The 17,047-nt window shown below is 31.7% G+C and overlaps 1 protein-coding gene across 3 annotated transcripts in view; it reads right to left on the reverse strand.

Annotated features, from left to right (window-relative positions):
- Nup98-96 (nuclear pore complex protein Nup98-96) overlaps positions 1 to 17,047 on the reverse strand; it is a 177,682-nt gene that overhangs the window by 32,238 nt on the left and 128,397 nt on the right. For all 3 annotated transcript variants that reach the window (XM_085818300.1, XM_085818299.1, XM_085818301.1), the window contains exons 19-22: positions 11,297 to 11,410; positions 7,751 to 7,852; positions 3,203 to 3,344; positions 1,757 to 1,882 (exon numbers count right to left, since the gene is read on the reverse strand). In XM_085818300.1, coding sequence (XP_085674426.1) covers positions 1,757 to 1,882; positions 3,203 to 3,344; positions 7,751 to 7,852; positions 11,297 to 11,410 — 484 coding nt within the window. The remainder of the gene's footprint in view (positions 1 to 1,756; positions 1,883 to 3,202; positions 3,345 to 7,750; positions 7,853 to 11,296; positions 11,411 to 17,047) is intronic.

Genomic DNA, 17,047 nt, shown 5'->3' on the forward strand with positions numbered 1-17,047 from the left:
TGCATAGAGAAGAAAAGCTTTTATTTATCAAATTAATTTTAAATATGAGGAAAATGCATTATTAATATAAATACTACTGTGTGGATTAACATAGTGATGTACCATTTATTGATGTAAAATAAACTAATTAATTATTGACAAAGCATTATAAAAGGTTCCACAATATATACAGTAGGTTAAGAAGATTCAGATCAATAAGGAAAATTCTGCTGAAAATCAGTAAGTAAGGGTGGGTGAATGCAATTTGCATAATTTAAATTCCAGAAATTTAATAAATTTCATTTATTGTTGGTAAACACTTTCTTTAGTAAAGGCTAAAAACTGAAAACAGGGAAATGTGATTAATCTACCGAAAGACGAAAAAATGTGAAAAACTGGGTGAACTGGTAATTATGAAATACTACGGAACAGTCACTGTAACATATAAAAAGTGAACTAATTTGCTTCTTTTATGCAAATTTATACAGGTGGCATCATTTCTACTATTTGTAATGTAGTATACATCTGCTTTGAAACACATCCAACTTGGTATACAACTTGGACATGAAAATTTTCGTTTGGTATACAATATTTGTCTGGAATATCACTTGAGTTCGATTAGTCATGATTGTGCTTACTAACTCATTTACCTCTTTCGACCATGACTGTCCATGAGAGTCAGTATGCCTATTGTTACTATTCGGTAAAGAATCCACACTATAACTCTGAATTTTCAATTGATGTGTTTTTTCGCTTAAATTTTTTAAAATTTAACTATGAGTTTTGGGAAAGTTAATGAGAATGAAACAACAAATAAAATTGTCAGCATCACCATAGAGGTGGAAAGTACAAATATGGTACAAACATCTGAAATTTGGCTATTGCATATTGTATGCCGAGTATCATAGTGTCTACGGTTGAGAAAAACAAAGATGCTATTAAATCACCTAATACTGTGAAGAGAGGAAATTGATTTCCATCAGAAGTGGTACAGCATATTGAAAACTTGCTTTGATATGGATAGTAGAAAGCCATTTATGTACAATTTTATGTGCAGTGCTTCATTTATGTACAATATATATTTCACACACCAAATTTGTATTTTAGTATTGAAAAGTGTGAAAATAATAACAGGATATTTTTTATAAGAATGGTTTCATTGTTTTTCTTTTAGTTCTTTCTGCAAAAGCTCTTTTAGTGTATGTGCATGGATCTGGAATGAATTAATGATGTATACCAAAGTACCAGAGTATTTGCTTTAACTAACTAGGATGACTATTATTTTACACAAATTTCTTTTTAATGGACAAAATTTTATGTTTCAATTATTTATGTTTTAATTTTATTATGCTTCTGAAAAGTAAACTACACAAATATGGCAAAAATATGAAAAAATGCAGATTCTTTGATAGAAAAAATCTTATACGGCTCTTTTTTAAAATTCTTCAACCAGTTTAACTTCCATTAAAAAAATAGCTATTACTACTAATAAACTCTATTCTGCAACTGTTTCAGACATTTATTAAATCTCCTTAAATTTACAAAATAAAATAAACAAATAAAAATTTTCATTAAACAAAATTTCATTAAACATAAATAAAAATTAATACCTTTGAATTAAACAACAATTAAAATTATATGCCAATTATGTTAATAAATGCTACATTTTTCTGGAAAAAATATTTTCTTTGCTTTTCAGAGATTTGAGAATAACTATGAATTTACATATTAATGGGTGTAAGTATACAAAAGAATAAAATAAAAATTCTGTTCATACCCCACATATCATCATTCATATCATCTTGGAAAAATGATGCCTTCATACCCTGAATTCTTTCTGGATCAATACCACTATTCAGTATAGGCTTAGTTGGAGAATAAACTTCAGTGAAGAAGTCTTCAGCTAACAAATATATAGAATATATTAAATCATTATGCATATTTTTAGAAGATAATAATTCATACTGATATCTATAGCAAATATCTAACGCAATAGAATAGTTAATATAACTGTCACGACTACAAGACTATCAGACAACAAACTGCCAAGGAAAAATTTCAAATCAAATGCCAGAATGGAATATATTTAAGATAGAAACACTACTTTATGTGTATTCACAAATACATAAAACAAAACAGTTCTTTACAGCTAGTGGAATTAAAATTTTCTATTCAAATTATATAAATTAAAACTTATTAAATATTATAGAAAAAACTTTATATTATTCTCTCATTGTTAAGTTCTCCTCAGAAGACCAATACAGTTACCAAAAATGTTATACACTCCCATCATTTAAAATATAAACTTTTAGGATACATGCATAGTATGTTTATTTTTATTAATTAACTACATATGTCTAACTAGGGTATATTCATTACAAATAAAGCCACACAAAAGTGCATTACTCATAAAATGAAAAGATGAATTTTTAGACAGTTCTATGCTACCTAATCTTGTGGTATGTCAGTTGCACATAAATAGCAGGGTAATAATAAAGAAGAATAATGTATAAGCAACTAATTCAAAAAACTAATACTTGAAGGATTTAACATTCTTAGTGCCATCACTTTTCAAGTACACTCAACTGTTGTACTTACATAACATTTAATATCCTGATTTGTAAATGATATATTTACTCTGCATTCATAATTCTCATACCATGATAATGATTTGTATCATTAAAAATACAAACTTCTGATACTGACCATCATTTTTGAGAACATAATACTGATCACTACCACCAAACACAAAATAATTCTGAACAGATGTCCAAGGGAGATTTTATCATACATGATAGTGATATATTTTAAATAATAAGGCAATGGATATAAAATGCAACAATATTTAGATTTAAAAAAAGTGCTGCTTAGAGGCTTTTCACATTTAAAATGCAACCTGAAACTAGCTAAAAGCAAAATAATTGTAAATTCTGCATTTACACTGAAAGCATTACTACATTTTGAATATAAAAGCAAATTTTCTGCTTAGAAAGTATGACTATAAAATGGAGAAATAGAATTTGCTAGAAATTATAAAAGTCTACTACAATATTACTTTTACAAAATAAACCAGTAATTTCAATGATGTAGATACTGAATACGCACGGCTACCCATAAAAAAGTACATGCTTTATATAAAATTTATATTTCAAATTCTTTCGTGACTAAATACTAATGCAAGTGGAATCTGCACAAAGAAAATGATATATGAAAAATTTATTACTTTGGTCAAATTCATAATCTTTTTGGGTTGACAAAGATGTTATTCCTTCCATAGCTTCATCTTCAACATGATACACTATTGGCTTCAAAGGCAAATTTGAAATAGAATTATCAGAAGGGATTTGTCCATTTACAACTGCCATCTGTAAGAAATTAATTTTGTTGATTGAAAAGCATGTAGTTAAAAATCAAGAATTTATTTCAGCTTAAATCAATATTTATTACAAAATTTTCATTAAGTGCTTTTAAGAAATATTGAATTTAATCATGGGGGGGGGGGAAGTTAGCAGCTCAAAAGTCATTCACACAGTGTTTTCACTGTGTAACAAATAAACTTTTAAGTCACAGAACTCATTTCTCAGCAAATTTCCATACTTCACTCTAAGACTCTTCTATTTATAAAAAAACTTTTCAAAGTAAATGTGAATTATATTAAGCCACAACAGGAAGCATTAATAAGAAACACAGAGATTCTAAAAACAGTATAAATCAAAAGAATAATACAGCTGTGAACAAAGTTCAGTACACAAAACATATACTGTATTCAGAATTCTAGAATCTTTAAGTTTGTAAATTGAGATTTGTTTTATCAACCAGACGAAACACTTTATCAAACACTTGATGAAAGATGGATATTTACGTTTCAGTGCTTCATGTATTATTAAAATATTTATCACAGAAGAATGCATAATTTTAAAAATAATTTATAAAAAAAATCTATAAATTTTTTTCAAAATTATCCATGATTTTTATTGTCTGAGTAGACAATTGGTAAACCACCAAAATAAATCAAACTCTATACGATAACGAATAAAATTGTATTCTTTGGCATTTATTCAGCAATTTTATTCCTCTGCCAAATCAGGTGCCCTGATACAGTTTGTAAGACTTCTAACTTTACAAGGAAGTTTTTCATTGACAACAACGGGAAAAGTATCACAGCATTTTCAGCAAATCACTTTTTCTCTTTAAATTTTAAGTCTCATTGTTTAGACATTTTAATGCTTCTAATAACTGGCTACCATAGCCCACAACTAATGAATTCTTTTTTACTAGTAGTCAGTCGGTAAGGTTGTTACATGGATATGTTTATCTCACAACTTTTCCAGTTTGACAACTAGTCCCTGTCAGATACAGTTTCTTGTATTGCCATACCTTGTTGCAAATTATTCTAAGAAACCTTTTACAAATCCACTGATTTGTAGTATCATCATATAACTTAACTTTGTAATCACACATTATGGTTTAAAGAAAAGGTGAAACTTTTTTGTGGTTTGGTTATTACAATTGAAAATATAGATTTTATGTAAAGATGATTTTCTGCATTTAGGTTTTTATTTCTGCAATCTGTTTCTGGTGGTCTGATTATAAGATGCAGCCCAGCGTATTAACCAGTTATTTTATTTCAACAACATAGAGTGACCCAGACACTACTATGAATAAATTATAAAATTTCAGATTATATGTTATAACAACTTTTTTTGGTTCCTGACCCCTTTTATCATTGAGAAGTTGATAATTGTTTAGCTTCTCAAAAATATCTGACAAACAGCACACTTATGATAGTCGTATGCTATTTGGCAAAACAGCATCATCATCAGATTTTTGTTCAGTTAAAGGTATCATAAAATGTTTCTAATTTTAATAACCTTAAACTTTGGTGTTTTGACATTCATCGTTATTCTGCAAGCAATAACGTTTGTATTCAAATTTCATGTATTTACACAGATTTTAAAATAAATGGCTGTATAGCTTTCAATAAAATAATTTTGACAGCATCCTGGAGAGCACATCTGTCAATCTGCCTGAAGAGATTTTGTACCATTGCTATCTCAGACATTTTTGTTACTTAAGTTCAACCATTTAATCATGAGGAAAAATATCTCATTCTAAAATATGAATGAAATAACATCACTTATAACAATTACTCAAATACATACCAACTTTAGTTGAATAAAACAGTAAAATACAATACTGTACACTCATTGTGATGAAATAGAAACAACAAAATGTACTAGAAAAGCCTTATCACCCCACACTGTGCGACGCAGGATGTTACATAGTGTGGGTTAAGGCATATTTTGACTCTAAAATAACTTATATGCAGAAATTGCAATAGTGATGTATACTGCCCTACTGATGGGCCTGGGTTCAAATTCTGAAGAAGGCATGAATGTTTGTATACAGAATCTGTGCAGCAAAGAGGCACTTAAATACATGGCAAGCCGAAAATTCTCTCAAGAGGTTACAGACTAAAGGAAAAGAGATGGAGACCCTCAGACTGCTCCCTGGGGTGCTCTCCCTCAGAACTGACACAGAAGTTTTAACAGTTACCAAGACCCAGCAATACTTAATATATAGTTACAGGAATGCACCCTTGCTTCAACCCGTACCTCCAGAAATTACAATGTTACACAGCTATTATGATGTACTTGGTGGTATCTTTCAATATGTAAATATAATTTACAGTGCAACTTAGGCAGTATTACGATTTTATAGTTGCATTGCAGAGAAAATGTAATATATTACAATAAAAATAATTAAGGGTTTGTGATTAGTGTATTTTAAATTCATGTATCTAAATTAAATTTTTGCAGCCCCAACATTTCACTTTGCAATCTAATTTGGGATCACAACCCATAATTTAATAAGCACCATGTTATATAATAAATCAACTATTAATCCCTTAATACATTGAGATGACCGAAATGATGGGATAACAATACAAAATATACAGATGGCAATAGTATCATGTACAAAATGTATAAATGGGCAGTGTATTCTGAAAGGCCTCTAGTATCTTTCCAATGGGTACAACTTAATTTTTACGGCCCCGCGATAAACCGCCAAATTATGTAAAAAAGGTACTTTCTATTTTTATTTACCGAATTTGATGAACAGCGTGATACTGTAATAGTTTATTTTCAACTTAAACGTTACAAAAAAATGTCCCCAAATTATGTACTTTAACTCTGACTTTCGACTTCTATTTGCTTAATTTGACGAACCGTGTAATATAGTTGTAATAATTTTTTTTTTTCAATTTAAGAACTGTAAAAAAATGTTGACAATTTTTAATTTACTGAGGAGAGAGGAAGAGGCCATATTGTTTTTCCGTGGAAACAACATATTACCTCTCATATTATATATTATCAATATATTGGCAGGGCTTTCATTTACATTTAAATTATTCATGTGAAAAGGTTTCTGACATGATTATGGCCGCATGACGGAAATTAACAGATTGCAGAATGGTAGTTAAAGCTAGATGCACGAGACATTCCACTTAGGAAACCTTTATGGAATTCAACATTCTGAGATCCAAAGTGTCAAGAGTGTGCTGGGAATACTAATTTCAGGCATAACCTTCCATCACGGATAACGTAGTGTCCAACCCTCAGCATTTAATGACCGAGACTGGCGACGAGTGCATAGAGGTGTCAATGTTAACATATAAGCAACACAGCATGAATAACTGCAGAAATCAATATGGGATGTATGATGGATGTGTCTGGTTGGACAGTGTGGTGAAATCTGGCTTTAATGGGCTATGGCAGCAGAAGAGCGAGTCGAGTGTCTTAACGAACAGAACAACATTGACTGCAGCACCTCTCATTAGCTCGTGACCGTATAAGTTAGACCTAGACGACTGAAAAATTATGGCTTGAACAGATGAGTCATGATTTCAGTTGCTAACAGCTGATGGTAGGCTTTGAGTGTGGTGCAGACCCCATGAACCTATGTTGGCAACAAGTCACTGCATAAACTGGTGGTGGCTCCACAATGGTGTGGGTTATTTTTTCATGCCAAGTGAACTAATCGACTAGAAATGGTTATCTTCAGCTACTTAGAGAGACCACTTACAGCCATTCATAGTCTTCATGTACCCAAACAACAATGGAATTTTTATGGATGAAAATGCACCATGTCACCGAGCCACAACTGTTTGTAACTGGTTTGAAGAACATTCTGGATAATTCCAGTGAATGATGTGGCCACTTAGATTGACCGATACTGAATCCCATCAAACATTTTGGGGACACAATCGAGAGGTCAGTTTGTGCACAAAATCCTGCACTGGCAACAATTTCGCAGTTATTGGATATCTGTAGAGCAGCATCCAATATTTCTGCAGAGGACTTCCAATGACCTGTTAAATCGTGACCATGTTGAGTTGCTGCACTTCGCTGGGAAGTCTAACACAATATTAGGAGGTACCCTATGATTTTTGTCACCTTAGTGTATACTGCATTAGTATTGAAAATATTCTCAATAAAATTAATTTTATACAAAAAGACATGCAGAAATTAAAAAATGGCTCTTTAAAAAAATCTCAAATTATAACACAAAGAATATATCTGAAGCGACACCCTTTCTGAGAAAAGGAGAGGGAACCCACAGAAGCCTGCTTCATTGGTTTGACAGATATACAAGAAAACATCCTTCTCATCCATTTATTCAAAATCTTAGTGACTCTAAAAGCAGGTAGAATACAGATAAATTGAATTGTTAAATAATTTACAAAAGTAAGATGTAGGAGTTCACTCACTTGGGGAGGTGGTAAAATGCCTTTTGATTTATTTTCAGGTGGCTTTGGAATATCCATTTCTTCATCAGAATCTTCTAATCCATATTTTGAAAAATGATCAACCTGGAGATATAATTAATTAATAAGAACAAAAAAATGCACTCCAGATTTCATACTTAGAAAGCTGAAATGCTAAGGAGACATATCTTTTAACAAAAAATTTAGCTTTACATGCAATTTATCAACTAATCAGTATTTCATAATGCACTGACAAGTTACAGAATGCTTTATATGAAAAACAATTAAATATGAAATGTATCTACACTATTCAAATAAAATTAAAATTTACTGATCATAATAATTCACTAGAACAGTGGTCACCAACTGTGGTTTGTGAAAACATTTTGATGGTTTGCAGAAAAATTGGGACAATATTTATATTTTTATGAAGACTTAGTTTAAAACATGACGAGTAGCAAAACCTATTACGGAATATGGATTTATTTTTTAATTTTAGCTATAACTTTTATTGAAATTCGTTCTTAATTTAGCTACTTTTGCAGGTGTATCTAACGATATTTCAAAGTGAGATTTGGCATCCATGGATATGTGCTGTTATCAATAATAGTGCAAACTGGAATTCTCCTTCTTTTTGAATTACAATCATATGCTATTGTAGTCATTAATAACACAGTTTTTCTATGTGTCACTAGGCAACTCTATGAATTTTTATGAGAACCATCTGCATTCTTGTTTATAATTGCATAACTGGAAATTTCTGTTTTTGTTTTGTCTGACTGTTGATCCATGGCGCCATTGCTGAGTAAGTGATGATTTCTATGTTTACAATAATTAAAAATTGGTGGGTCTAACACTTTCAATTCATTGATATTTCTTTGCGTTTGCCGGTTTGTTCTTGCTTTTTGTGAAGTTCCTTTTCAGTGATATGGAAATTTGAAGCTTTCTGTACAAGAAGGAAAGACTTTTATACTTTTCATATAATTTTTCAATGTGAATGAAATATGTGTAGTTTGCTGATTATTGTATAATGTATTTACCTTTTTTAAAATTCATATTAGTGGTCTGCCAAATATAAAATTATACATGAAGTGGTCCGTGAAGTGCTATGGGTTGACGGCCACTGCACTAGAATACTTTTAGTTCTTTCATGGCACACAAAGTTTAAATACTCTCACAAAAAAAAAAAAAAAAAAAAAAAACTAATGTGAGGTTTTACCAAGTAGCATAAGTACTGTTGTTACAAATTCTGTATGTATGTTAGTAATTTTTTTAGTGAAATTGTAGTATATATTTTATATAATCGAACATGAAATACTTGAAAGAGACGAAGCTCTTTTGAAAAAATACGATTAACGGGTCATGTCTCTTTAACATTGAAGTTACAGTTATTTCGTTAAACTGGCAAGACATCACCAAGCTGGCAATGGTTTTGGATATTAATTTTTGTTGCCAAATTTCATGAGAAATCGTCAATCTTGGCGATATTTTGATCCAGTCCCTTTATAACTACTAATTGGTATTGTAATTGACCTCCATTTGTAGCTGCAACCGCATCAGCTCTTAGTAACTTTAATTGTATATCTTAATTTCAAGAAATGGAAGGTACCAGAGATTTCTAGGTAGGAAGGAGAAAACTATATAAGACTGGAGAGAGTATTAAATTCTCAGTTGTTAGTTCAGAGTGACTTCGGAATATTGAGATATCCACGATAATTAAGATACAATAACACACCAAACAAGTATTAATTTAGAAATCAAACAACAAAAATCAGCATTATATTTTCAAATTTTCATAAGACTAATTTCCATGGTTTTACAGAACCATCATCCTCAGCTGAAAATGCGCAAGATGATGAACCATCGAAACCAGTCCTGTGAAAATTTGAAAATATAACGCTCATTTTTGTTGTTTGACTTTTAAATTAATATTAGTGATAACTTTGTCTTTTAGATGCACTTTTCATTGTATAGTGTTTAAACCTTCTTAGTAATTTGTAGTGCAACTATTGATTGTGCTCTGTGATACTGGGAAGGGCTGTACAAGTACTTTTGTGGAAAATTTCAGAACTGTAAAAGACCATTATCTACACATAATAACTTTGTAAATAGTTACAAAATCTGAATTGAGGGCAATAATTAACATATATACCTATTTATTTATAAATGGTATATAGAGATGATTTATATGTTTATACATCCCCCATAAAAAAAGGGGGGACATGAAATGATAATGTTTCATAAAAAACTGTTGTTTATTACAGGCAATTCTTTTTTGCAGTTTAACTTTACTGCAGGTAACTGATTTTATGCAAATGTCTCAAGATGTGAAAAATGGCAATTGACTCACAATAAACTATGCTTTGCTTTCCTTAACAAGGTTATAAAATTACTTTTTTCCCTTGCATTCTGAAATGTATGATTAGAATTTGAAATCTCCCTTCTACAGAACAGCAAGATTATAAGTTTTTTTAAAAATTATTTTTAGGTATTTTAATGATTGCAACACAGTTAGCTGATTATGACTAACAAAACAGGAATAGATTCGAACAATTACCTGCAGGAAGTTTGCACTCATAGTGTTCTACACAGAGCTTTTGATAAAATGGACTAACAAAATAGCAGAAACTGACAAAAACCTTTTTATGAAATACAAAAATGAAGCAGGTTGAATACTAACAGCTATTTAAAAAAAGAGAAGTCAGTTCCTTCAGAATTCCACAGGAACAATTGGTGCAACTTTGGAGAGGATCTCTGCCAACTTTCATGGTCTGAAAGTCAACAAGATACTGCTTAAGTACTTCGCTTTCCTCAATAAATTATCTTTTATTATAATTGAATTATTTAACTCTGCCACTTCAATTCCAGTTTATCATACTTCAATAGTTATTCTGAAGATGTGTGATGTTACATGAATTGCACAAAAATGTCTAAATTTTAAGTCAAATAAAATCAGGATTTCGCAAATAATTTATTAAAAATCTTATCTAATGCTGAATTTTCCTGACATTAAATCATAATTTTAATGAATTCATTTTATTGAAATAGCAATTAAAAGTCAAATTTTTACAGCACATTAAATCATTGGATAATTTCTACGATTAAGGTTAAATACATATATGTAATTGAACAATGATCAAAATTTTCTGTGTTAAAAATTCAATCTATAATTGTTGTTTTTTTAAATGAAGCCATTAAATAAATACAATGTAATGCAATCTGTTAAGACTTTAGATAAAAGCATTAAAACCCTTTTTTAATTATATACTATTAATGCATTAATAGACATTTGTTATCATAATTTATTGTGCAGATTTCATTTCAAATTAATGTTCTCAACATTACTTTTGTTGAAAGCAATTAGTAAAAAAAATATTCACTTTGTTTTATGTATGTTGTCTTTAATCTTGATTATTTTTCAGCCCTGCAAATTTGATTTAAAAAGCAAAATTTTACTGCACTCTTATAATGGCAATCCTTTTTCATACTGCAAGACTGTTTATAAATACATCTTTAAATGTAAAGCTATGATTATTCTCAATATCTTACCTCAAAGATCCAAGATCCAGTTTCTGGTTTATAATCAATGAATTTTGCACCAAGGCGAGAAGTACATTTTACAATTCTCTCCCTATAACCCAACTTATTCAGGACTTCTGGGTCCTATATGTAAGAGAAATAAAAATAAAATTATTATAACACTTCACCTTAATAAAATATGAAATCAGGCTAAATTTAACAATCTTGCTAAAATCCCATAATATACAAATAATATATAAGCTTAGTAGTGGGATTTTCCAGGATCCTTATAATATAAGTCTTGCCTCAAAAATAAGCATGGGTTGAGACTGTCAGTAAGATGGGATGCCAGTCTTATCGCCAAATGGGGATCAATGATAAAGCAAACACAGCACACAAGTGCACTTGACAATGAACAGATGAGGTTGTGAAAAGGTTGGGAAATTTGCATTCCCCCTTGGGGTTGCAAGGTGCTGAGAATGAAACTTATAATTCTGTAGCAGAAGTCAAGAGAAGTGTGCAAAGACTGTGTGTCCTCCTTACCTAGGATGTGTATTGTCCTGATTATCAGTGTAGCCAGTAGTCATGATTCTCTTCAGCGTCGTGATGCATAAAACCCTAACATCGATTATAGCCGTCAAAGATCGGAATGGGAACATGAATCTAGCAGAGTGTCCTGGACAGCATTTATATAAAGTACCACATGGAATTGTTGCAGCTAAGTACGTGCTGTCATACTAGTTAAGTCAGTTCAGTTCCCTGTTATTCATCACATATTTTTTCCTCACATCATAGGTTGACATATCCTGTTCATCAGTTTTGTAAATCTCAAGTAAAGCACCCACTAAATTTATGTTTTACTTACATCAAGTACGCTATTTTGGAAGGCAATCACACAAATACTCTCAACATTACCAAAAACCAACAATAGGACAAATTAGAATCTTCATTTTTTAATACATCATTTCTTATAATGGACATACTTAAAGCACTTGACGAGAAAGAAACATTAGTAATAATGTAATATACCACTTTTAATGTGTTATTTATTTTTTAGAGAGACTAAAATTGGTTGTTGTTTATGCGATTTCTTTTCCTTGTCATTTTATTGAATGTCTGAATTTAGAGAGTGTTTTAATGGCAAAAATCTAAGAAAAAAATAACTAACTAAAGGTGATAGATCACATACCACATCATTAGTGAAACACTTCCTGAACTTTATACCTGCAACTTTTTTTCCCTTACCTAATGTACCTTAGGGTTGCTTACCCAATGCACATGCACTACTTGTAACCATTCTTTCCTGTCCAAGTGAGACTGGCAACAATATTTGCTGCTAATATGAAACACTTATTTCCTTGAATTTCGTTAAATATTTATTTCTCATACAATTAATTCAGTTCTCACTTCGCAGAAAGGCAAAAATACATAAAAACTAAAAATATCTTCATTAAAAATTTAAAGATGTATAAAAGCATAACACCAATACAGTTAAAACAATTTTTTCAATTAAAATTAGAGTTTCAGCGAAAAAACAGGCAATTGGGCCAGCAGGCAAAAAGGCAGATTTTTCGGTGCACAAAACTAAAAGATTCCTTTTGGTCCCACTTGGCAAAAAGACACTGAAGGCGTAGAAACTGACTTAATTTGTTGTGGACACTATGCTGAGTCAATGTATGAAATAATTTAATAACTTAAATGACAATTCCAGAATAGTTTAAGCATGATTTAATTCACAACAATAAAAGAAGACATCATCTTTGTTGTGAAGCTTAGTTTCTCTATACTGGCAATAAATCCACTATTCTGCTAAGTTTCAAATGTAAACAAATATTGCTGCTATGCTACAGAAAAATTAGGCTTAGCTGCAATTAAACAACTTTTAAATTAGACTAGAAGAGAAACACGCTAATGTGACAATCAAAATCGTAAAAAACAACCTTATATTTAGCGTAGGTATAATGAAACACTCAATCGATTTCGAGGGCAGCTAAAGGTCCCTCCTCATCAGGAGAAAGAAATACAAAGAAAGAAGAAAATAGGAATCACAGAAACACGTGGTGCTTATCAGCACCGCATGTGGTTATAACTAGATTTTTAATCAGAGTTGCACTGGCCGCCTACTTTTACTGAGCCAGGCTGTCTGATCAAGCATAAAGAAATATTAGCGAAGTTAAAATAGGGAGCGAGGGGCAAATGCACATTACGCTCAAAATCTGACCTTCAAATAATGGAAAGCAACCACTGAACGGATTTTTATACCCTCTGGTAGTACCAAGTGCGAGGAGGTAACGCCATCTATCGGCAAAAATAATTGAATTAAGACAGTAGAATTTTAAAGGCATTAGGAAAGACTGGATTGGACTTCAAATCATTAACTAAACTTTCTAAATCTTTGTGAATGTGAAAAGCCTCAAGAAAATCCAATTCACCTATGAAAGAAGCCTTTTGGATGATTTTTGCAGACCCAAAATCAAAATTATGGTTAAACGTCCAGCTATGATACGCTATTGAAGACTTGTTAATTTCCCCTTTTTTGACATAAGATTCATGTTCCTTGATACGAAACTTCAACGCTCTTTTTGTTTGGCCAATATATCTTAAACCACACTGACATGATATACTATAAATTCCCCAAGAATTCAAGACAGAAACGAAATCTTTTAGAATCGAAGGGTGAATTTTATTAATAGGGGAGAAACCGACTTGAAAATTGAATTTCTGGAGAATCCGTGCAATTTTATAGCTAACAGAAGGATAAAATGGAAGCACGACAAGGTCATTGATATTATTTCTAACAGTGGAATGTCTTCTTTGATGGGAATCTGAAAATTTTTTTTTTTGACGGCTTTATCAATAATCACGGGAGAAAATCCACGGTCAATCGCAACTGCTCTCAAATAATTAAGTTCATTGGTAAGCAAAGATTCAGAGGAACAAACTTTTAGCGCGCGGAAAACATAATAGTAAAAAGAAGCCATTTTTTGCTTACAGGGTGGCATGACTTGGCATGGGGTGGTAAACAAACTGCAAAGGGTTTACGGTACACAGTGGTGCTAAAATCGGTTTCATTGCGGATTATAAGAATATCGAGGAAGGGGAGGGAATTGTTGGATTCAATTTCAAGAGTGAATTGGATGGCTGGATCAATTGAATTCATAATAGATAGAATCTCGGATAAATCCTCTTTATAACCGTCAAAAAGTGCGAAAGTGTCGTCAACATACCGAATCCAAAGACGAAAAGATAATTTATCAAACAATTTCATCTCAAAATAGTGCATATAAATGTCAGCAAGTACCGGACTGAGAGGATTACCCATAGCCAATCCTTCAACTTGACGAAAATATGCATTTTGGAAAACAAAGTGGGTTTGACTTAGAGAAACTTTAGTGAGCGAAACCAACTCATTAATTTCAGTATGTGTGAAGTGAAATTCCCGAAGCCTAGTTTCAAGACAATTTAGTGCTCCTTCGACCGGAACATTAGTAAACAATGATTTGACATCAAATGAAACCATAATGGAACGAAGTGGGGAAATATTTTTAAGTTTATCAATGACTTCAACAGAATTTTTTACAGTGTGAATATTGTTATCAAGTAGAGGAGAAAATCTGGAAACTAAATATTTGGCCAAAGGATATGAAGCAGTACCTATGTTGGAAACAATTGGTCGAAAAGGAATACCGGTTTTGTGGACTTTTGGAAGAGCATAAAGTCTAGCGCAATTAGTAATAGGCGGAATAAGTGATTTCTTCAACTGAGTTGGCAGAATGTGGGAAGATTTAATAGCACTTTTTACTTTCATGAGGTCCGAAGTTGAAGGATCTTTAGGGATCGAGCAGTATGGGCCTTCATTTATCAATTTAGAGACTCCAGTAATATATGTGTGTTTGTCCATAACAACGATCTGTCCGCCCTTATCAGCTTTAGAGATAATGATATTAGTATCAGAATGAATTTCACGTAAGATCTCATTTTCCTTTTTGCTAAGATTAGAACCCAAAGATTTATTGTTAAAATTAACGTTATGAGTAATTAGGTGGCGGATTGTATCCTTCTGCGTTTCCGAAATTTTGAGAATTTTAAGGCTTTCTCTATAGGGGCGATGATTTGAGGAATTGAAGGTTTAGATGTCTTTGAAAAGTTGAAATTATATTTTAATACTTTTAACTGATCCTCCGAAAGATTCCTATTGGAGATATTAACGATGGAGTTAACGTTTACAGTGGGAAGATCAGCTAGATAATTGAGACTATCCGACTGGTGTGTGAGTTTTTGGAATTTAGAAATGAGCACATTTTTATGCCGTTGACAAACAGTATCGGTTCTAGACCAGGATGTATGTTCAAATGAGGAAAAATTTTTTTCAGTGGAATTAGCAATTTTTAAATGGAGGTAATATAATTCAAATTCAATTTTAGATAAACGTTTGCGTGTGTCCCTTATAATGTGACGAAGAATTGTTCACTTATTTCTTGCTTGTGCCCTTTTCACAATATGTCCACTGACAGGAACCGATTTTGTAAGTTACGCCTTAAGCGTACGAAATTCTTGAATCATCTACAGTTTCTACTTAAATGCAAACATCAAAATTTCATTCCCAAATTTATACATGTGAAATGTAGCCTTAAAGCTTCCGTTCACGTTTTAAAAATTTTGCATAAATTCAAATTGGCACTTATTCGTCACATTATAAGGGACACACGCAAACGTTTATCTAAAATTGAATTTGAATTATATTACCTCCATTTAAAAATTGCTAATTCCACTGAAAAAAATTTTTCCTCATTTGAACATACATCCTGGTCTAGAACCGATACCGTTTGTCAACGGCATAAAAATGTGCTCATTTCTAAATTCCAAAAACTCACACACCAGTCGGATAGTCCCAATTATCTAGCTGATCTTCCCACTGTAAACATTAACTCCATCGTTAATATCTCCAATAGGAATCTTTCGGAGGATCAGTTAAAAGTATTAAAATATAATTTCAACTTTTCAAAGACATCTAAACCTTCAATTCCTCAAATCATCGCCCCTATAGAGAAAGCCTTTAAATTCTCCAAAATTTCGGAAACGCAGAAGGATACAATCCGCCACCTAATTACTCATAACGTTAATTTTAACAATAAATCTTTGGGTTCTAATCTTAGCAAAAAAGAAAATGAGATCTTACGTGAAATTCATTCTGATACTAATATCATTATCTCTAAAGCTGATAAGGGCGGACAGATCGTTGTTATGGACAAACACACATATATTACTGGAGTCTCTAAATTGATAAATGAAGGCCCATACTGCTCGATCCCTAAAGATCCTTCAACTTCGGACCTCATGAAAGTAAAAAGTGCTATTAAATCTTCCCACATTCTGCCAACTCAGTTGAAGAAATCACTTATTCCGCCTATTACTAATTGCGCTAGACTTTATGCTCTTCCAAAAGTCCACAAAATCGATATTCCTTTTCGACCAATTGTTTCCAACATAGGTACTGCTTCATATCCTTTGGCCAAATATTTAGTTTCCAGATTTTCTCCTCTACTTGATAACAATATTCACACTGTAAAAAATTCTGTTGAAGTCATTGATAAACTTAAAAATATTTCCCCACTTCGTTCCATTATGGTTTCATTTGATGTCAAATCATTGTTTACTAATGTTCCGGTCGAAGGAGCACTAAATTGTCTTGAAACTAGGCTTCGGGAATTTCACTTCACACATACTGAAATTAATGAGTTGGTTTCGCTCACTAAAGTTTCTCTAAGTCAAACCCACTTT

Source organism: Stegodyphus dumicola, chromosome 6 (assembly GCF_044657685.1).
Source record: "Stegodyphus dumicola isolate Sdum_Otavi_A_Nest chromosome 6, ASM4465768v1".
In the NCBI taxonomy this organism is placed as follows: domain Eukaryota; kingdom Metazoa; phylum Arthropoda; class Arachnida; order Araneae; family Eresidae; genus Stegodyphus; species Stegodyphus dumicola.